At 52.7% G+C, this 23,380-nt stretch overlaps 1 protein-coding gene across 2 annotated transcripts in view; it reads right to left on the minus strand.

Annotated features, from left to right (window-relative positions):
* Positions 1 to 23,380, minus strand: part of ltk (leukocyte receptor tyrosine kinase) — a 381,725-nt gene that overhangs the window by 211,728 nt on the left and 146,617 nt on the right. The window contains exons 7-9 of one of the 2 annotated variants that reach the window (XM_072486157.1): positions 22,567 to 22,723; positions 10,440 to 10,622; positions 8,334 to 8,432 (exon numbers count right to left, since the gene is read on the minus strand). In XM_072486157.1, coding sequence (XP_072342258.1) covers positions 8,334 to 8,432; positions 10,440 to 10,622; positions 22,567 to 22,723 — 439 coding nt within the window. The remainder of the gene's footprint in view (positions 1 to 8,333; positions 8,433 to 10,439; positions 10,623 to 22,566; positions 22,724 to 23,380) is intronic. The other variant, XM_072486158.1, reaches the window with a different exon arrangement.

Here is a 23,380-nt window from a genome sequence, read left to right on the forward strand (position 1 = left end):
GTGGCCGCTGTCATGTCGGGGCAGGGGATGGCGAAGGGGAAACGGGAGTACTCGTCCACCACGTTCAGGAAGTATGTGTTGCGGTCGGTGGCGGGGAGGGGCCCTTTGAAATCCAGACTGAGGCGTTCAAAGGGGCGGGAAGCCTTGATCAGGTGCGCTCTATCCGGCCTGAAAAAGTGCGGTTTGCACTGCGCGCAGATGTGGCAGTTCCTGGTGACTGTACGGACCTCCTCCACAGAGTAGGGGAGGTTGCGGGACTTTATAAAATGGTAGAACCGAGTGACCCCCGGGTGGCAGAGGTCCTCGTGGAGGGTTTGGAGACGGTCTATTTGTGCGTTGGCACATGTGCCGCGGGATAGGGCATCAGACGGCTCGTTCAGCTTTCCGGGACGGTACAAGATCTCGTAGTTGAAGGTGGAGAGCTCGATCCTCCACCTTAAGATCTTGTCATTTTAAATTTTGCCCCGCTGTGCATTATCGAACATGAAGGCTACCGATCGTTGGTCGGTGAGGAGAGTGAATCTCCTGCCGGCCAGGTAATGCCTCCAATGTCGCACAGCTTCCACTATGGCTTGGGCTTCCTTTTCCACTGAGGAGTGGCGGATTTCTGAGGCGTGGAGGGTTCGGGAGAAAAAGGCCATGGGTCTGCCCGCTTGGTTAAGGGTGGCCGCCAGAGCTACGTCGGATGCGTCGCTCTCGACCTGGAAGGGGAGGGACTCGTCGATGGCGCGCATCGTGGCTTTGCGATATCCGCTTTGATGCGGCTGAAGGCCTGGCGAGCCTCTGTCGACAGGGGGAAGGTAGTGGTCTGTATTAGCGGGCGGGCCTTGTCTGCATACTGGGGGACCCACTGGGCGTAATATGAAAAGAACCCCAGGCAACGTTTCAGGGCTTTGGAGCAGTGGGGGAGGGGAAATTCCATGAGGGGGCGCATGCGTTCGGGGTCGGGGCCTATTATCCCATTGCGCACTATGTATCCCAGGATGGCCAACCGGTTTGTGCTAAAGACGCACTTTTCCTCGTTGTATGTGAGGTTCAAGGCGTTAGCAGTCTGGAGGAATTTTTGGAGGTTGGCGTCGTGGTCCTGCTGATCGTGGCCGCAGATGGTTACGTTATCGAGATACGGGAACGTGGCCTGCAACCCGTGCTGGTCAACCATTCGGTCCATCTCCCGTTGGAAGACCGAGACCCCGTTAGTGACACCAAATGGGACCCTTAGGAAGTGGTATAGACGCCCGTCTGCCTCGAAAGCTGTGTACTTGCGGTCACCTGGGCGGATGGGGAGCTGGTGGTAGGCGGACTTGAAGTCCACGGCGGAGAAAACCTTATACTGGGCAATCCGATTTACCATGTCGGATATGCGGGGGAGAGGGTACGCATCTAGCTGTGTGTACCTGTTGATGGTCTGGCTATAGTCTATGACCATCCTTTGCTTCTCCCCGGTCTTTACTACTACCACCTGGGCTCTCCAGGGACTATTGCTGGCCTGGATTATGCCTTCCTTCAGCAACCGCTGGACTTCAGACCGAATAAATATCCGGTCCTGGGCGCTGTACCGTCTGCTCCTAGTGGCGACGGGTTTGCAATCCGGGGTGAGGTTTGCAAACAAGGACGGCGGTTCAACCTTGAGGGTTGCGAGGCCGCAGATAGTGAGTGGGGGTATTGGGCCGCCGAATTGAAATGTTAGGCTCTGCAGGTTACACTGGAAATCTAATCCCAGTAATGTGGGCGCACAGAGTTGGGGAAGGACGTAGAGCCTGTAGTTTTTAAACTCCCTTCCTTGCACCATTAGGTTCGCGATGCAGAACCCTTTGATCTCTACGAAGTGGGATCCTGCAGCTAGGGAAATCTTTTGCGTACTTGGATGGATGGTCAGAAAACAGCGTCTTACCGTGTCGGGGTGAATGAAACTTTCGGTGCTCCCGGAGTCGATCAGGCATGATGTCTCGTGTCCGTTGACCAGCACCGTTGTTGTCGTCGTCTGGAGCGTCCGGGGCCGTGATTGATCCAGCGTCACCGAAGCCAGTCGTGGTCGTAGTGTCTCGGCGTCTTCTTCGGACCCCGTGGAGCCGTCGATGGTGGGGTCCTTTGTTGTCATCCAAGATGGCGGCGTCAATGAATCGCACGCGGCCGGGGGTGGACAAAATGGCCACCCCCATGGATCGCACGTGGTCGAGGGTGGAAAAAATGGCCACCCCCATGAATCGCACGTGGCTGGGGAGTCACAAGATGGTGGCGCCCATCCCCCCCTCGTGGTGGCCGGGACCCAAAATGGCGGCGCCCGCGGGTCGCACATGGGGCGCTGGGGGGGGGTTGGGGAGCGTTTGGGATGCGCTGGGCTCGTTCTTCTCCGGGGATTGCGGCGACCCCCCGGGACCGGCACACAGCCACGTAATGGCCCTTCTTGCCGCAGCTTTTGCAAATAGCTGCGCGGGCCGGGCAGCGCTGCCGGGGGTGTTTCGCTTGCCCGCAAAAATAGCAGCGGGCCCCCCCGGGATGATCTGGCGCTTTAACCGCGCAAGCCTGTGAGGGAGGGGGGGGTTTGTCGCGACGGGGGTCCACGGAGCCCAAGGGGCTGCCGCGCGGTCGGGGCCGTAGGCGCGGGCGTTTTGCGAGGCCACATCTAGGGAAGCTGCAATGGCCCGTGCCTCTGAGAGTCCTAGCGACTCTTTTTCTAAAAGTCATTGGCGGATTTGGGGAGAGTTCATACCTGCCACAAACGCATCGTGAATTAGCATGTCCGTGTGTTCAATCGCGTTCACCGGCGGGCAGCTGCAGCCCCATCCCAAAATTAGCAGCACGGCATAGAATTCCTCTAACGATTCTCCGGGACTTTGCCGTCTCGTTGCGAGTTGGTAGCGTGCGTAGACCTGGTTCAAGGGGCGAATGTAAATGCTCTTCAGTGCTGCGAGCGCCGTCGGAAAATCCTCTGCGTCTTCTATGAGAGGGTAAATTTCCGGGCTTACCCGGAATGCAGGACCTGCATTTTCTGGTCTTCTGTGATCCGGCCGGGGGCCGTTCGGAGGTAGCCTTCGAAACAATCTTGCCAGTGTTTACAAACTGCTGCCGAGTTCGCTGCGTGGGGGCTGATCCGCAGGCATTCCGGGGCGATCCGGAGCTCCATTGTCCTTTAAGCTCGCTCAATAAATTGTAGCGCACAATGACTTACGAGAGAAACGAGTAGAGATGAAGTCGATGAGGTTTTATTGAGCGAGACTTGTCCCCAGCAGTTCAGCAACAGAATGGAGCGGCGGGGAGAAGCCCGGGTTCTTATACTCCGCCTTCAGGGCGGAGCCAGGAGTCAACAGCCAACCAGGACCCGGGATCTGTCAGCCAATAGCATCACGGCTTCACAGTCCCACATGACCCCTAATACATACTACCACATTTCCCCTTCAAACATTTACCAATTTTCTTTTAACTCTTAGGGCAAGATTTCACTTGTTGGATCAGGACCCCGGCTCAGAGTGGAATCAGGGTCAAACCGCGCACAATGTCGAAAACAGTCACATGGCAGTGATTTCTCTTTAAATGGCCAGAAGACAGGCTTGCTGTCCAATAAGGATGATGGAGAGGGGCGGGCTCTCAAACCTGGATGGTCAACAGGAGTGTCCCTACTGATGCTGCAGCCTGAAGTTCAGGAAGTGATGGAGAGAGGGCACTTTCATACTGAAGCAGAGGTTTGGAGTCAGGCTGATTCCGGAGGCCTTGAGGTCAGGACCCCAATGTTAAGTCCCACCAGTATTTCCGGCAGATCCCATTTTTGGCAGCGTGAGAAAGGGCTAGGGTGTGAAGAACCTCGAATAGGGAACCTGAACTCGGCTGCACAATTTGAAATCAGTGCAGAGTTCAAACAGACTCCATTTTTGCTGTTCCGAAGGTCTTAACTCGCAGCGTGGGAATGACCAATTTAGGGAGGAGGTGTAAATGCTCTTGAAGGATGGATAAGGCCTGTTTCAGTGTCAGGCTGACTCCCTTTAGAAATGAAAAATATCCAGTCTGCAGCTGTCAGAGTAAAAACAACCACTCTCTGCTGGAGAACATAGGGGCTGGTTTAGCACACGGCTAAAGAGCTGGCTTTTAAAGCAGACCAAGGCAGGCCAGCAGCACGGTTCAATTCCCGTAACAGCCTCCCCGAACAGGCGCCGGAATGTGGCGACTAGGGGCTTTTCATAGGAACTTCATTTGAAGCCTACTTGTGACAATAAGCGATTTTCATTTCATTTTTATTCATTGATTGACAGGACATCTGGGCCAGAATTATGGGATTTTCTGTTCCCGCATCCTCACCCACGGATATCCTGGCAGCATAGGGTGGTTTCAATGAGAAATCCCATCGACAAGCGGCGGGAGTCGAGAATCCCAACGCCAGCGAATGGCGCACTGCCGAGAAACCTGTGGCTGGGGGAACTGCTGAATCCAGTCCCTCCTGTATCTTAGAAAAAGCCATTACCATCTGCTGCTGCAGAATCAATAAACTCAATTGATGGCATTTCCCACGGGCTATTATTACAGCTGAGTTCATTAATAATGCCGGGCTGAGTTACAAAAGTGCCAAAATCACCTATCTTAGCCGGGAGAGGGGGGTTGAATTCACATTATGATTCACAGTTTTAACAGTAGAGGGACAGGTAGTATTGAGGACGCAGGGGGGCTGCAGAAGGACTTGGACAGGCTAGGAGAGTGGGCAAAGAACTGGCAGATGGAATAGTGTGGAAAAGTGTGAGGTTATGCACTTTGGTAGGAAGAATGGAGGCATCGACTATTTTCTAAATGGGAAACGGCTTAGGAAATCATAAGCACAAAGGGACTTAGGAGTACTAGTTAAAGATTCTCATAAGGTTAATGTGCAGGTTCAGTTGGCAGTTAGGAAAGCAAATGCAATATTACCATTCATATCGAGGGGGCTAGAATACAAGATGAGGGATGTACTTTTGAGGCTGTATGAAGCTCTGGTCAGACCTCATTTGGAGTATTGTGAGCAGTTTTGGGCCCTGTATCTAAGGAAGGATGTGCTGGCCTTGGAAAGGCTCTGGTTAGACCCCATTTAGAGTATTGTGAGCAGTATTGTGCCCCATTTCTAAGGAAGGATGTGCTGGCCTTGGAAAGAATCCTGACAGCGGAGAATCCAGCCCAATATTTCTTAATGGGTTTCATGAAAGAGATGTTTTTCTGTATCAAGCTTGTATGAGTGAGAACTCTTTAGACTGGTAGATTTTTTTCATCTCCAAATGGCTTTTGAGATCTTCCCATACTAGATACAGGGTGAGTGGCTGTGGGGGGGATATTAGCTCATGGCATGAAGGTATGTGGTGGCATGGGTGTGAGAGATGAGGGATGGAGCGCCTTTTATAAAACTGGGCTGATGTTTCAGAAAACAGAGGCAGGTCTTTTAACCATCCCACCTCTGCACTCACCCACCTCCTTGGCTGCCTCTGAACTGCCTCCCCTCCAGACTCAATCACTCCCCTACTGCCATGGAGAAAATATCGTCCACAGCCGGCATGTTAGGCTCCCGACCGCTGGGACCACACGTGGTTTGCGCCATTGGGAACTCGGCCCATCGGAGATGGAGCATCACGGGTGGGTCCGATAATTATATGCAGACAGGGTTGCGACTGCGCACGGCACGCATGCTGATGACACCGATTTGGAGAGGGTGTAGCATCGCGAACCGGCGTCACACTGGCACCTGCCACGATTACGGCGTCGGGAGCCATCCTCCGCCCGATCGCCATTCCTGATTTCGGCGCCGGGCTACGGAGAATCCCACCCATTATCTTTAACTTCCTCAGTAAGTCAGGGATGGATGCTTCGTGCTGAGTTTTTTTAGTGAATGCATTTTGTTAAATATTTTAAATTGTTTCTTTAAATGTTTCCCACTGCCAAATTCTTTATTCATTGCCAAAGTTTTTAGTCCAATTCCAATCAAAATTAGCCAGTTCTCTTCTCATACCTACGCAATTGGCTTTGCCTGAGTTTAAGATTATTTTGGGGACTATAGTGTGATGCTTTCAAACTCAGTATGGAATAAAAATTACTTTTTCTCAATGGATCTTTAACTCTGAGGTTACTAATTAATCCTGCCTCATTACACAATGAAAATTTAAAAAAAGTTTTATCCCTGATTGGTTCCTAAGGTATTGTTCCAGGCAACTGCGAAAAAATCTTCCAACAAATTGCCACAAAAGCTTCCGACAAACTCATTTTCCAGACCATCTTTGCCAATCTGATTGGCCCAATCAATATGAAGATTAACATTCCCCACAATTATTGCATTTCCTCTGTTACAAACTCCAATTACTTCTTGTTTAACACTCCAATGGTATTACTGTGGTAAAAGGCCTATAAACTACTCCCACCAGCTTTTTCTGACTTGTTATTCCTAATCTCCCACACTGATCTCCTGGGCCAAGATCTGTTCTCACTACAGTCCTTTAATACATCCTTTATCATCAAGGCTACTCCTCTTTTTCTATTCTGTCTGTCTTCGGAATTGTGTGTGCTCTGGGATACTTATTTCACATCCTTGGTCGCCTTGTAACCATATCTCCGTAATGGTGATTGGATCTAAGCCATTTATCCCTATTTGTGCCACTCATTCATATATCATATTGTGAATGTTTTGCACATTCAGATAAACAAAGGCCTTTAATTTTATATTTTTAACCAATATTCTTTGCATGGACCTCATTCGCTGATGCACTGTTGTCATTAAGTGCTCTGTCCCTTCCTGTCCCAATTTTCTTACCCAAAGCACTTTGCTGTTGTATTGTCTCAAGTATTTTCTTCAGATTTTTAAAATTCACTTCAACCTGACATACCATTCCTACCATTAGCATGCATCACAACCTTTGGAACACCCGATCATTGCTGAACAGAACAATACCATCTCCATGACTGTCCTCTATCTCAATCACTTTGCACTTTATCCTTTACACTGCCACTATTCATTGTGAATATCTGATTCCATAATGCATGCGTATTGGAGGTATTACAACTTTTATTTGTAAGAAGATAGCTTTTAGGTTGGAGATTAAAGTGGTAAATGGAAGATAAATGGAAAAAAATGATTAAGAACCTAGGAGACAACCCTAAATTGTGTGTGAATCAAACCAGCCTGGGTTATTTACTTAAATGTAATCTGTGTTAATTTCACAAAATCGTAGTTGGAAGTGAGAAAACTTCCAGGAATGACTCATTTCTAATCTTATAATAGAGCCAGGAGGTCTACACATACCTGAATAACAGATATAAATTATTGATCACAGAATCAAAGAGGTTGATTTGAAGGAAAGGAAAATTTAGTTTGCATTTCTGTTTGGACCATTCCAAAACATGGCCTGTTCCCATAGAGATTGGCTGTTGGGATTAGAAGGTTCTTTTGTGTCTTTAATCTCATTATTTTTTCTAAGACTATGTTCTTGCTTATGGTATTTTAGAAAGGTCAAGTCCCTGAATCATTGTTAGTTTCTCTGGAATATCAGATATATTTTCTTCGTCCTCTACTCTGATAACTGATCCAAACAGTAAAATCTAATGCCCTTCCCCAGGAGCAGGCTGCAGGGTGGGGCAGATGGAAGATGGGGCTGGAAAGTGGGCTGGAGAAACCATCAATTCCTGATTTCTCTCCAATTAAGTCAGAGAGGGTCAGGAGCAGCTACCCACCTAGAAGCCAATTTAGCCCTAAACGGGTCAATTAAGGAACTCCTAGCAATGGCTGGGGTCACACAGCAGGTCACCAGGTGTTCTTTGGCAATCTGAGGGGGTGGTCCCTCTTGCTCAGGCATCCTGTGCCCAATAAATGACCATCACAAGGCAAGATAATTCCTCCCCCCCACCCTATAAACTGAAACCAAACCCCTGTCTTTCACAATGAGGCCTACCTGACTGGCCCTTGGACCATTCTTTCATTGAATGTGGGCATCGCTGGCAAGGCTACCATTTGTTGCCCATCCCAAATTGCCCTTGAAATGAGTGGTTTGCTAGACCATTTCAGAGGGCAGCTAAGAGTCAACCACGTTTCTGTAGATCTGGAGTCACATGTAGGCCAGACCAGGTAAGGGCATCAGTGAGCAGCTGGGCTTGAGCAACAATCATTTCACTGTTACCATTACTGACACTAGCTTTTAAGTCCAATGCCTGGGTGGGTTTTGAACCTATATTCCAGAGCATGAGCCTGGGCGTCTAGATTATGAGTTCAATGACATTACCACTACATCACCGTCTCCACCACCTCATCGACTAAATGAGAGTAAATCATTTTTGAGAAGGCTTTACTGAAGAATGGTAATATCTAAGCACCAGATTGGCTGCCCATCATTTCTCTTTACCTGCTAATGGGTGCAGATAGATCTCTCCAGCCTGATTGACAAACGAAATTCCGTCATAGCCATCCGCTGTGATCCCATCAGTTAAAGATGCATCTCCACCTGAAAACAGGAGAGTCTCATACTTATACATTATACTGTTGCTTAGCTACATTTTCCATTAAAAGTGTTGTTTACAAGGTGTTCAGCCTTGGCTCAGTGGTAATATTCTCGCTTCTGGGCCAGGGTGTTCAAATTTCCACTCCCAAGGACTTAAACACAGTTTCTCGGCTGAGTGAGTTGAAGGTGCCACTTTCCAGGTGAAATATTAAACTGAGATTCCGCTTGGCCTCTCAGATGAATGGGAACGACCCTGTGGCATTGTTTCAAGGAAGGACGGGGAGTTCTCCCTGGTGTCACAAAGACTATCAGCTCATTAGCTCATTGCTATATGTGGCAACTTGCTGTGCGTACATTGGCTGCCTCGTTTCCTACATGACAAAGATGTCTGCACTTCAGTTGGTTTTGAAACCTTTTGGGCCATCCTGAGGACTTTAGAATTTAGCTTGGCATGGTGGGCACAGTGGTTAGCACAGCTGCCTCATAGCACCAGAGATCCAGGTTCAATTCGGGCCTTGGGGACTGTCTGTGTGGAATTTGCACTTTCTTCCAGTGTCTGCCTGGATTTCCTCCGGGTGCTCAGGTTTCCTCCCACTGTCCAAAGATGTGCAGGTTAGGTGGGGTATGGGGATATGGCGGGGGAGTGGGCCTCGGTAGGATGCTCTTTCAGAGGGTTGGTGCAAATTCGATGGGCCGAATGGCATTCTGTACTGTCGGAATTCTATGATTCTAGGACCCTGGGGTTATTGTAAGTACCTTCTGACTTCTAACTTTAAGGTTTTCAACAACATCACAGCTTTTGCAAGCATTTGTTTACCAACACATGGATAGGGAAAGCCAGCTGCAGCAAAACTAACCCTTTAAAAATGACAAACAGGCAGGAGGATTTTAACGTTTCAGAGCCAGAATGAAACCAAATGGCCAGTTATGCAAATCTTCCTCAAATCAGAACAATTTTTTGCTCTAAATCAGAGCAGCTACTCTGAAGCAGGGCCATCTGAGACTTTAGGGGATTGTCAACCTTGCTCTTTAGCCAGTCGCAGACACTCCCATTCAGTACGATCATCGGGGCTGCCGAAAATGGCTGTCAGCTTTCATAGAATTTACAGTGCAGAAGGAGGCCATTCAGCCATTCGAGTCTGCACCGGCCCCTGGAAAGAGCACCCCACCTGAACCCCTACCTCAACCCTATCCCCACACCTCCACCTTATCCTCGTAACCCACCCTAACCTTTTTTTTGGCACAAAGGGAAATTTAGCATGGCCAATCCACCTAACTTACACATCTTTGGACTGTGGGAGGAAACCGGAGCACCCGGAGGAAACCCACGCACACATGGGGAGAATGTGCAGACTCCCCACAGACAGTGACCCAAGCCGGGAATCAAACCTGGAACCCCGGAGCTGTGAACCAAATGTGCTAACCACTGTGCTACCGTGCTTTGCAAGAGTAAATTGGGGATTTTGGGATGGGGTCAGCCAATATCATTTCTTTTGTAACTTAAAAAAAAAAAAAATTTAGAGTACCCAATTCATTTTTTCCAATTAAGGGGCAAATTAGCGTGGCCAATCCACCTAGCCTGCACATCTTTGGGTTGTGGGGGTGAAACCCACGCAAACACGGGGAGAATGTACAAACGCCACACGGACAGTGACCCAGAATCGAACCTGGGACCTCAGCGCTGTGAGGCAGCAGGGCTATCCCACTGCGCCACCGTGCTGCCCTTTCTTTTGTAACTTTCCAAAGGAGGAATACTGCACCTCAAAGTTTGAAAGCGACTAGAAATGGTAAAATGCTATTGGTCCCTCTGTCTTAATGTACAATTCAATAACATCTGAATGATTCATCAATACAAGTAGGACAGAACAGCTCTGACAAATGGCCACCGACCTGAAGTGTTAACTCTGTTTCTCTCTCCACAGACGTTGCCTGATCTGCTGAGCGTTTTCTGTTTTTATTTCAGATTTCCAGCACATGCTTTGTTATACAATACATTTTGCCAGGACATACCTCTGTATCCACCACCTCCTCCTCCTGACGTGCAAGCCCCACCACCCCCTCCAAAGCCGCCATGCGTTGCCCACTTCAGCTTCTTCAGAGCTTGGGGACACGCACTGCCCCCATGAGCACCTTCCATGAGAGACTTTCCTGCCCAAGGATACTTGGTGATGTCATTCCAACCACCGCCTCCACCTGCAGGTCAGAGGTGACAACCAATTGAATTAGACTCAAGAGGTTTGGACTATTTTATAAGCAGTCTTTGTCTAATTTATCTACCTCAGTCAAGCTTATCTTCTTCCTCTTAATTCAGATATGACACGGAATCTCAGTAGTTGAATAGTCGCCTCCCAACCCAACGACATGGGGCGGGATTCTCCTTTTCTGGGACTAAGTGTTGATGCTGACGCAGAATTCATGGTCTTTCACTCCAGCAAGACTGGTGCCACACCTGGACCGATTCCGCTAGTGGTAAGAGGCTAGCACCGGCGCCACTTGGAACACAATCGATTCTAATGAGAAACGGTGCCGGATTCACCGGTTTTTCGATTGACACTCAGGAGGCTGACAAGCTGCAGCCGCATTTACACACTTAACTCCCCGCACACACCATCCCAGCCAACAAGATGGCCGCAAGACGCATGGCACCAAGGTTCGCGGACACAGAACACAATGGAGGAGCGGAGCCTGAACCTATACCCCGGCCAGGGAAGGAGGCTGCCAGTCGCCGCAGTTTGCCATGCCTGGACGCTGGTGGCAGAGACAGTCAGCGCTGTCGTCCAGACTGGCCAGCAGGGCCGCAAAAAACTGCACGAACTCCTAAGTACAACCCCCTGCCGCACACACCCGTAACCTAACCCCCCACCCCAAATGCAGATGGCGGGCAAACCGCATGGCCGGGTTTCCTGGCCACTGAAGCCACCAGCTACCGACCATCTGGGCTGCATGTGTCAGACTGTCTAACACTGTCGCTTTCTTTTCCCATCCCCAGGAGAAGGCTGTGCACAACCGCTGGGAGTGGGAGAAGATGGGAGGCTGATGGCTGGACCTGTGGCACCTCAATGTGGCTGTGCAGCGGGCCCTGGATCTGGTCGGCGGGCCCAAAGAAAAGGCAGTGGCCGGGGTGGAGGTTGGCGTCAACTGAGGAAGTGAAACCCCGCTGAGTTGCAGTTCCCCATGACACCACCCCCATCCTACATCACCCCCACCCTCACCACCTCCCACCGTCAACCACACGATGACCCCCACCACCCCCGGCACACGGTCTAATAATACTGTGGTAAACCAGTGTTAGCGTATTATCATAGATTATCATAGAATTTACAGTGCAGAAGGAGGCCATTCGGCCCATCGAGTCTGCACCAGCTCTTGGAAAGAGCACCCTACCCAAGGTCAACACCTCCACCCTATCCCCATAACCCAGTAACCTCACCCAACATTAAGGGCAATTTTGGACACTAAGGGCAATTTATCATGGCCAGACCACCTAACCTGCACATATTTGGACTGTGGGAGGCAACCGGAGGAAACCCACGCACACACGGGGAGAACGTGCAGACTCCACACAGACAGTGACCCAAGCCAGAATCGAACCTGGGACCCTGGAGCTGTGAAGCAATTGTGCTATCCACAATGCTACCGTGCTGCCCATATTATATGTATTGTGGTAAACTGTTACTGTACTACATGTATTGTGGTAAACCACTGCCTGATGGCTTTGCTTCCCCTCGGGCCCGGCATAAAGGTGGCAGACCTCCGGTCCTGCCCCAGTTCGGGATCAGTGGCCAGAAGGCTTTCCGTTTAGCTTATTAAAGCCACAGTTTCGTTCACTACTCGTCTTGTGTTAATTGATGGCACATCAATTTAATAAGCTAAACTTCTAAGATTAATTCATCACTCAAGCCTGATCACTTGGAGCTGGACCCACAAGCAGCCGACGCCACTGCGACATTCAAGCACTGGCTAAGCTGCTTCGAAGCTTACCTCGGATCCTCCACCGACGATGTCACTGACCTCCAAAAGCTTCAAATACTCAACGCACGGGTGAGCCCGCAAGTTTTCTTTCTTATCAGAGACGCCCCATCGTATACGGAGGCGATAATGCTGCTGAAGGGACAGTACGTAAAGGCAGTAAACGAGGTGTATGCCAGGCACCTCCTTGCCACGAGACGACAACGCCCCGGAGAATCACAAGCCGAATTCCTGCGTGCCTTGCGGGTACTCAGCCGGAACTGTGCTTGCCAGGCAGTATCGGCTGTCCAACACACGGAGCTGCTGATCAGGGACACCTATGTCGCGGGCATTAAATCCAATTACATTCACCAGCGCTTGCTAGAAGGGGGTACACTCGGCCTCCCAGAGACAGTGCAACTCTCAAACTCACTGGAAGTGGCTTTCCAGAACATGGATGCCTACACCTCCGACCACGCGGCACCCTCGTGGACGTCGTGGGTGCCGCCATCACCTGACTCGAGCGTGTGCAAGACTGTGCCGCGCAGCAGCCCAGCAACGCCGTCAGCCCGAAATGCTACTTTTGCGGCCAAGGTAAGCACCCCAGACAACACTGCCCTGCACGGAACACGATTTGCAACGGGTGTGGGAGGAAGGGCCACTTCGCCAAAGTCTGCCAGGCTCGACCTGTCCCTAAAGTTCCTAGGCCCAGCAGCGCTGCCTGTTGTCTGTCGGGACCGCCCCCATCTGCCGCGCCTCCCGCCATGTGCGACCCGTGGGCGCCGCCAACTTCGCTGCCACCCGTCATGTGCGACCCGTGGGGACCGCCATCTTCGCTGCCATCTTTGATTCCACCCGCCATGCGCGTCCCATGGGGGCCGCCATCTTTGATGCCACCTTCGATGCCACCTGCCATGCGCGACCCATGGGGGCCGCCATTTTGGAACCACTCCACCGCCTCCCGGGATCCATGCTCACCCGGTCGTATGCTGGCCACCGCTACCTCCGACCGGCCCACCCACCACCTTCCGAAGCTCGCCTCCATCACACTCAACCAGTCTCGACATCATCATCTCACGAAATCCACGATGACCGTCCGGATCAACGGGCACGAGACGGCCTGCCTCTTCGACTCCGGGAGCACAGACAGCTTTATCCACCCAGATACGGTAAGGCGCTGTTCCCTTCCAATTTTACCCGCGACCCAGAAAATCTCCCTGGCTTCAGGATCACATTCCGTAGAAATCCGGGGGTACTGTGTCGTGACCCTTTCGGTACAAGGTGTAGAGTACACTAACTTTAAGCTCTACGTCCTCCCCCATCTCTGCGCTGCCATATTACAAAAGGAGGCTGTCACCTCCAAAGCCTTACCTTAAAGTTTGGTGGACCCCTGCCCCCCCCCCTCACCGTCTGTAGCCTCGCGACCCTTAAAGTCGCCCCACCCTCGCTCTTCGCTAACCTCACCCCGGACTGTAAGCCTGTCGCCACTAGGAGCAGACGATACAGTGCCCGGGACAGGACATTTATCAGGTCGGAGGTCCAGCGACTCCTACGAGAGGAGATCATTGAGGCTAGCAACAGCCCCTGGAGAGGCCAAGTGGTGGTCGTCAAGACTGGGGAGAAGCACCGGATGGTCATCGACTACAGTCAGACGATCAACCGGTACATGCAGCTCGATGTGTGCCCCCTCCCCGCATATCTGACATGGTCAACCAGATTGCGCAGTATCGAGTCTTCTCCACAGTTGACTTGAAGTCCGCGTACCACCAGCTCCCAATCCGCCCGGAGGACCGCCAATACACTGCCTTTGAGACAGATGGCCGCCTCTACCACATCCTCATGGTTCCCTTCGGTGTCACCAATGGGGTCTCGGTCTTCCAGTGAGAAATGGGCCAAATGGTTGACCATTACGGGTCTCGGGCCACGTTCCCGTACCTAGATAATGTCACCATCTGCGGCCATGACCAGCAGGACCATGACGCAAACCTCCGGCATTTCCTCCACACCGCTAAGCTCCTTAACCTCACATACAATAAGGAGAAATGCATTTTCCGCACAACCCGACTAGCCATCCTTGGCTACGTTGTGGAAAACAGAGTCCTAGGGCGTGACCCCAACCGCTACCGCCCCCTCCTGGAACTTCCCCTCCCCCACTGCCCCAAGGCCCTGAAGAGATGCCTGGGGTCCTTCTCTTATTATGCCCAGTGGGTCCCAATTATGCGGACAAGGCCCGTCCAGTCATTAAATCCACCATTTTTCCCCTGACGGCTGAAGCCCGCCTGGCCTTCAACCGCATCAAGGCAGATGTTGCCAAAGCCGCGATGCACGCTGTGGACGAGTCCATTCCGTTCCAGGTCGAGAGCAATGCATCGGACTTTTTGCCCTGGCCGCTACCCTCAAACAGGCGGGCAGGCCCGGGGCTTTCTTCTCCCGTACCCTCCATGCCTCCGAAATTCGACACTCCTCCGTCGAAACGGAAGCCCAAGCCATTGTAGAAGCTGTGCGACATTGGAGGCATTACCTGGCCGGCAGGCGATTCACTCTCTTCACTGCCAAAGGGTCGGTTGCCTTCATGTTTAATAATACACAGTGGGGCAAATCAAGAACGACAAGATTCTGAGGTGGAGGATCGAGCTCTCCACCTACAACTACAATATCTTGTACCGACCAGGGAAGCTCAATGAGCCCCCAGGTGCCCTGTCCCGCGGTACATGTGCCAGCGCACAAGTAGACCGACTTCGGGCCCTCCACAATGACCTCTGTCACCCGTTTATTTTTCATTTTATCAAGGCTCGCAACCTGCCTTACTCCATCGAGGAGGTCAGGACCATGACCAGGGACTGCCAGGTCCGCGCGGAGTGCAAACCGCACTTCTATCGGCCGGACAGAGCACACCTGGTAAAGGCCTCCCACCCCTTTGAGCGCCTCAGCATCGACTTCAAAGGGCCCCTCCCCTCCATTGACCGCAACGTGTACATCCTCAACGTTGTTGACGAATACTCAAGATTCCCTTTTGCTATCCCATGCCCTGACATGACCACTGCCACCGTCATCAAGGCCCTGCACAGTCTCGTCACCTTGTTCGGGTTCCCCACCTACATCCATAGCGATCGGGGTTCCTCCTTCATGAGCGACGAGTTGCGTCAGTTTCTGCTTAGCAAGGGCATCGCCTCAAGCAGGACGACCAGCTACAACTCCCTGGGAAACGGACAGGTGGAGAGGGAGAACGCAACGCTCTGGAAGGCCATCCTTCTAGCCCTACGGTCTAGATGTCTCCCAGTCTCCCGCTGGCAGGAGGTCCTCCCCGATGCGCACCACTCCATCCGGTCGCTCCTGTGTACCGCCACCAATGAGACTCCTCACGAATGTATGTTTGCCTTCCCCAGGAAGTCCACCTCCGGGGTCTCGCTCCCGTCTGGCTGACAGTCCCAGGGCCAGTCCTCCTCCGGAAGCATGCGAGGAGTCAGAAATCAGATCCCCTCGTCGAGAAGGGCCTGCTCCTCCATGCCAACCCACAATATGCCTACATGGCACATCATGACGGGCGGCAGGACACAGTCTCCCTCCAGGATTTTGCACCTGCAGGTTCCCCAGCGACCATCACCACCACCCCCGACCCTACACCGTCTCCCTCCACCACTACCCGGCTACTTCAAGATTTGGCACCCGCAGGCCCACCGGCGACCATCACCACCACCCCTGCCCCTACATCACCCCCACCTCCACCGACTCAAGTACTGGGTGAAGAAGAAGACAACACGCTCCCGGACGTGCAGGTCTCGACACTGGTGCCCACACCACAGCCGGGACTGAGGCGATCACGGCGGAAGGTCAAAGCCCCCAACAGACTCGACATTTAAGTCCACTTCACCCCCGCTGGACTCCTTTTTTTAACAGGGGGTGAATGCGGTAAACCACTGTTAGTGTATTATATGTATTGTGGTAAACTGTTACTGTACTACATGTATTGTGGTAAACCACTGCCTGATGGCTCCGCCTCCCCTCGGGCTCGATATAAAGGTGGCTGACCTCTGGCCCTGCCCCAGTTCGGGATCAGTGGCCAGGAGGCTTTCTGTTTAGTTTATTAAAGCCACAGTTTTGTTCACTACTCGTCTTGTGTTATTTGATGGCACATCACATACGTCTTGTCTTGTATCTTGCAGGACCTTCTGGTAATGGGGCGGGTCCATCTGGCAACTCCCGCACCTAGCCAATGCCACAGACGGAGCCCCCCCCCCTCCCGTGAGCAGAGCAGCGATGAGAGCAGAGCTCGGACATCAACCCTCTGCCTGAGCTACATGGTGGCCCCAGTTGGCACTGCAGGCTCTGTTCCTTTTTTTCCCCCCCACCCCACACACATCCTCACAACCCTGGCCCCGTCGGAGGCTGGCACCTTGGGGTCCTAGCCTTGGCACCTGTCCCTGATGCCAGGGGTACAGTTGACTGACACTGCCCTTGCCGCAGTACGCTCCTGTAGGGGCTACTGTGTCCGTTTCCCTGGGTGGCCCCCCGGCGGGTGGCGGCCGGGTTGAGTGGGGGCGGGGGGAGTGTGGCGGGGGGAGTGAGGGCGCCTCACAGCCGGTGTCACTGTGCAGAGCCAGAGGCCAACGTGTGTGGTAAGTGGGGTGCGCAGCATGATGGCTGCCTTGCAGGCCACGGTAACAGCAGTCCATGACTGGACTCCGCTCCAGTGCCGTGGGGTGTCACCCCAGCCACTCGGCTTGTTACCATCCCATCACAACCCCCTCCCCCGGCCCTGGCAGGGCCCACCGCCCCCACCCCCTCCCCACCCCCCACTCCAACCAGCCCAGCCAGTGTCTGGCCCGGCAGCCCACAGTCGCATCTCTCCGTGTCCTACCTCCTCTCTCTCGCCCTCGTCAGCCATGATGCCGGTTTCACGATTTTTACACAGGTGAATCGCTCCATCGGGGACTCAGCCCACCGGCGGAGGAGAATTGAAGGTCTAATGATATGCAAATAGTGTTTACTGTTTGTACATTCCGGTATGCATTGACACCACTGTCGAGGTGATGGAGAATTACGATTTGGCATCTAATTGATGCCCGCCGTGATTTTGGCATCGGAACCTATTCTCCGCCCAATCGCATTTCCCGATCCCGGTGTCGGTCAACGGATAATCACATCCAGTGAATTCCTGTCCTGGAATATGTCCAACTTGCAGATATATCTATGACAGATAAACCCATGGCAGGATTCCCGTTTCAGAAACTAAGTGTTGATACAGGAACTGAATCGGTGGACTTCCATGACAACTAAATTTGCGCCGGTCCCGGAGCAATTCTTGATCCGTTAATGTACTAACAGCAGCGCCACATAGAACCTAGTCGATTCCAATGAAAAACGGTGTCCGATTCGATGAAGTTGGGATTGGCACTCAAGGGGCTGACAAGGTGCAGCCACATATCAGCACTCCACTCCCCACACACACACGTTCCAGCCTACAGGATGGAAGCAAGAAGAATGGCACCCCAGTTTGCTGATGAAGAGCTCGAGACCCTGTTGGATGCCATGGAGTGAGAACGAGGCTGCCACCCACCGCCGTACACTGGTTCTGGGGGCAGGTGGCAGAGGCCGTGAGCCCACCACAAGAACTGGACAGCAGTGCAGAGAGAAGCTGCACGATCTCCTCAGGACGGGCAAAGTGAGTCACTGTGCCCCTGGCACCAACACCCTTCCCAAACACCTGTCAAACCCACCCCCCCTAAACCTGGAGTGTGACCGTACCCCACCCGCCAGCAGTGTGTTTGCACCCTAACCTGCACTTCATGCCAGTATCTATACTGATCGCCATGGCCGTGCGCTCTGGCCACGAAGGCCAACAGCTGCCCACCCCTTGTGCTGCCCACGTCCGACTGTACACATTCTGTCTCTCCACCCGGGAGGAGGTGGCGCATAAATGGAGAGAGAGAGAAAGACTGGCGGAGAACCGCGGGGCTGTGGCCCCTCACGGCCACTGAGTGGCAGGCACTGGACCTGTCGGTGGTCCCAGAAAGTGGACAGTCACCAAAGTGGAGGTCGGCATCAGGCAACCAAATGAGACCCCGCTGCGGTGTGGTTTCCCATGGCATGCGTGGCACAACCTCCATCCCACCCACACCACCACCTCATCACCCCCACACCCGCGATCAAATCATGAGTCACATTTTGTGTCTTGCAGGATCACCTGTCGGTGAGGCGGATCCTTATGGTGTCCCCGACCTCAACACTTTTTTTAAGAATAAATTTTGAGTAACCAATTCATATTTTTTCCAATTAAGGGGTAATTTAGCGTGGCCAATCCACCAAACCTGCACATCTTTGGGTTGTGGGGGCGAAACCCACGTAGACACGGGGCGAATGTGCAAACTCCACATGGACAGTGACCCAGAGCCCGGATCGTACCTTGGACCTTGGCGTTTTGAGGCAGCAATGCTAACCACTGCGCCACCGTGCTCCCTCCCCGACCTCAACCCTAAGCAGATTCCAGCGATGAGGAGGTAACGGACAGTGACGCCAGCCCCAAAACGCCAGCCCGACACATCCCAGGGATGACACTGACTTCCCGTCACAGCTGTCTTCAACACCCTCCATCATCCCGAGACACTCACCTTGTTTGGGCACTTTGGTGAAGAGGCTCCTGGGGCACTATCTGGTGCACACCACACACGTGCTGCGGTACATCAGGCGGAGGTAGGAACCCCCGAGGGGCCGGGCAGTCGGAGGGGGCTGACCCCATGGACTAGCTGCCGTTCCGACAAGTCTCAGGTTTTTGGAAAAGTGGACTCATCGATAATGGCGATGCAGACACAGAGCCAGGGACTACATGAGGAGCAGTCAGCAACCATCCAGTGCCTGCAGGTGCAGTTGGAGGAGTCCAATCGCGTGCAAGGGGCAGGAGGCGGGGCTGACAATGTGTGTCACCCAGACCAACACAACACGGTGGCGTCTGCGGTGGACACCTTGGGGGCAAAGGCATCGACCATGGGTCAGGATGTCCAAGGCCTGGGGCACTCTGTGCAGGCGGTGGCCAAGGCACAGGACAGGGCTGGGGCTGCTTTGTACCAGGGCCAGGTGGACATTGCAGCCGTTCCAGAGCTTGGCCCAGGCACAACGGGTTATGGATGAGGGTGTCATCATCATTGCCAGGGGGCTCGCTGACCTGCGCCAGTCCCAGAGATAGGTGGCACTGTTACTTGAGTGATGTGGCACAGTCCCAGAGGGAGGTGGCCCAGTCCCTGTGCACCATGGCTGCAAGCATGCAGACCCTGGTCGAGACGAGAGTGGGCCTCCAGGACTGACAGCGCTAAGTGGGGGAGCCTCAGGGGTTAGCACCGCTCTCACCCTTGTCCCATGGAGTAGCCTGGGGTTCACGGGGCACCCCGAGGGAGGAGGAGGTGATGGGGCCCGTGCCGGTGACTCAGGGTAGGTCCTGAAACAGCAGTGTCTCGGACTCCTCCGCTTCTGTCCCTGGCGCATCCAATAGGCAGCGGACAGAACAGGGTGGCACCACACCACCTGGGACATCCTAACAACTGACAGGCCTATCCAAAGGAAGGCCACCAAAGGGGACTCATGTCACAGGATGGGATTTGCAGCAGTACTATATGGCAATGATGTACTACATGGCAATCCACTTAGACATAGCGTTAATGCCTGTAAGGCCAGAAAGGTAGACAACAGTTAGGTCGGCATGAGTGCAGCACATAGGACAGCCCGAGGGCACAAACCTTTATAGTGACGTCCACATGTTATTTTCAAAATAAGCACTTGTGCACAAAAGTGTGGGGCGCTGTGGGTGGGGTGGGGGATAGGAGCATGTGAAGGTAGGCGGATGGTGGAGGTGGTCACGGGTCAGGGCCCCCAGTTCAGACCCTGCATATCGCCCCGATGCCAGGCCCTACCCCTTGCCCCAACCCCGTCCCCCGCTCCCTGTCCCCACCTCGGCCTCCCCAAGGGTTCAGTGGGACCATGTGATGGAATGGCCAGCTCGCATGCAGGGATCACCCAGGTGGAGGGTGGAAGTGCGAGCATGGGCAGGACTCCGACTCTGTTGAATGATCCAGAGCATCAGAGCTTATCGCAGAGCGGGTTGTCATCATCCTCCATCCCATGGACCAGAGTTACTGCCAACCCAGGGCCCCCACCGGCAGGTAGGAAGCACGGAGGGGGTTGTGAGTTGGACAGGTGGTCATGGGAGGTGGTGGTCAGCCGGAGAGGGAGGGTGTGGCGGTGGGATGGGATGTTCGTGCCTTCGACCAGACCTCCCAGTCGGTGAACATGGAGGTAATTAGAGCGTCCCGTGCGTGCCATCCTTGGCGCTCACATTGTGCGGCGACTTGTGCCAGCCTGGCCCCATTGCTGCCGATCCTGGCCCTCCTCCGCATCCTCCTCACGGAGGCGTTTATCCCCCCTCCTCCAGCACTTCACCCCTCTGCTGCGCAATGTTGTAGAGGACACAACAGGCCACCATGATGTGGGAGACACTCCTAACGCTATACTGGAAGGTCCTCTCAGAGTGGTATAGGCACCTCCAAGAAGCACTGCTCGAGCATTCCCCTGATCATGGCATGGGCGTTGTTGTGGTGGGTCTCCATGTCAGTCTGTGGCCTCCTCCGGGTAGGTGTCATCAACCACGATCGCAGCGGATAACCCCTCACCCGGTGTGTGCCTTGAAGGTGAGAGGAACCGTCGAGTGTGCCAGGATGATGGCGTTGTGCACACTGCCCGGGTATCAGGCACAGATGTGCTTGATGTGCAGCTCATGGTCACACACCAGCTGCATGTTCATCGAGTGGAACCCGTTTTGGTTTGCGAGAACTGGCCCACCATGGGCCGGTGCTCATGGGGGGACATGAATCCCGTCAATCGCCCCCTAGACCTGGGGCATCCCGGTGATGGCGGTGAACACCGCTGCCTGGGCATCCTGTTGGGCATGGTCCACAATGGAGCTGATATATTGTGCTGACCGGGCACATGGGGCCTCTGTGACCGCACAGATGCATCTGTGCACTGATGTCTGTGGGATCCCGGACAGGTCTCCACTTGGCACCTGGAAGGACCCCAGCATTTATTGCCATCCCTAATTGCCCTTCAGAAGGTGGTGGTGAGCTGCCTTCTTGAACTGCAGCAGTCCATGTGGTGTAGGTACACCCACGGTGCTGCTAGGGAGGGAGTTCAGGCTTTTGACCCAGAGACAGTGAAGGAACGGCGATATTATTCAAAGTCAAGATGGTGAGTGGCTTGCAGAGGAACTGCCAGGTGGTGGTGTTCCCAGGTATCTGTTGTTCTTGCCATTCTAGCTGGTAATGGCCGTGGGTTTGGAAGGTGCTGTCTGAGGCGATTTGGTGAATTCCTGCAGCGCATCTTGTATATGGTACACATTGTGCATCGGCGGTGGTGTGCATCGGTGGTGGAGGGAGTGAATGTTTGTGGATGTTAGATCATGACTGATCTTCATCTTGACTCCATCCACCACCTTGGATCTGTAGCCCATAATATGCATCTCAGATTGGAAATTTTCAAGCCAGTTTTCTTGGGATGGACAATAAACGCGTCCTTGCTAGTCACTCACATCTGTCATTTCAGTACCCCAGGGGTATGTCTCCCGAGGTGGATCAGAGAACAACCATCAAGAACTGTCTGAGGCCAGTTGAAGGTCACTGCCCTTCAATTGAAAACCTATTGGACCGATATACTCAAACCATTCAGACTAATTCACCAAGCCTCGTTTGACAGCACCTTCCAAACCTGTGACGTCTACCACCTAGAAGGACAAGGGCAGCTGACACATGGGAACACCGCTGCCTGCAAGTTCCCCTCCAAGCCACATGTCATCCTGACTTGGAACTATATCACCGTTTGCTCTGTGATTGGTTCAAAATCCTGAAATTCTCTCCTTAACCAGATGTACTGTATCAGTTCAAGATGGCGACTCACCACCACCTTCTAATGGCAATTAAGGATGGGCAACAATTGCTGGTTTTATCAGTGATACATCGAAAGCTACAAAAAGCAAATTTGAGCCTTCTCTCCAAGGCTTTGGAAGGCATATCACAATAGATATAATGGAGCATATCTATACAAGAGACTACAATGACTCCTTTGGTTTCTGTAACCATGTCAGTTTTCATCCTGTTCCACTGGGAATTCTGGTAAAAGAAGATTACACGTTATCTTTTCACTCACTAACCTGCTGCCCCGATTTGGCCATTGAATCCAGGCACTGATGTGTCATTTTCATATTGCTCCACCATCAGATCATCCATAGTGGCATCTGGGTCCTCCAAATATGCTTTTCCACCCCCACCAGCTGCAATCAACAGTGGCACTGAAACCCCATTCTCCATCTGCATAGAAAGCATGATTTAAACAATGCAAATAATCATTTTTGTTCTGTACTTTGGACTGCAAAAGTACTCTTAACAGGGTTAGTTTCCAATGAATTGAAATCTTTGGATCCTCCTGCTCTCCATAAATAAAACAATCCCATGGCCCACCATCTGTAGACCTTGCTGCCCAGCAGAGTAGTGTAAGAAGTCTTACAACACCAGGTTAAAGTCCAACAGGTTTGTTTGGAATCACTAGCTTTCGGAGCGTAACTCCTTCATCACCTGGACTTTAACCTGGTGTTGTAAGAATTTTTACTGGGCCCATCCCAGTCCAACGCCGGCATCTCCACATCAGTGGAGTATTAACCATCTAATTTGAGATCAATCCCAATAAGCTTCATGTCTTGTTCATACCTTGTGGTTAGCAGCACCTTCGGAAGGTGGTGGTGAGCTGCCTGGAGGTTCCTCTCCAAGCCACTCACCTTCCTGACTTGGAATAATATCGCTTTTCCATCATTGTCGCTGGGTCAAAATCTTGGAACTCCCTCCCTAACTGCACCATGGGTGTACTTGCACCACATGGACTGCCGCGGTTCAAGAAGGCATCTCACCATGTGGTTAGCAGCAAGCTACCAATTGTTACTTGTAGCTTTGGCTCAGTGGCAGCACTGTTAC

The sequence above is a fragment of the Scyliorhinus torazame genome, chromosome 2, assembly GCF_047496885.1.
Source record: "Scyliorhinus torazame isolate Kashiwa2021f chromosome 2, sScyTor2.1, whole genome shotgun sequence".
NCBI lineage: Eukaryota > Metazoa > Chordata > Chondrichthyes > Carcharhiniformes > Scyliorhinidae > Scyliorhinus > Scyliorhinus torazame.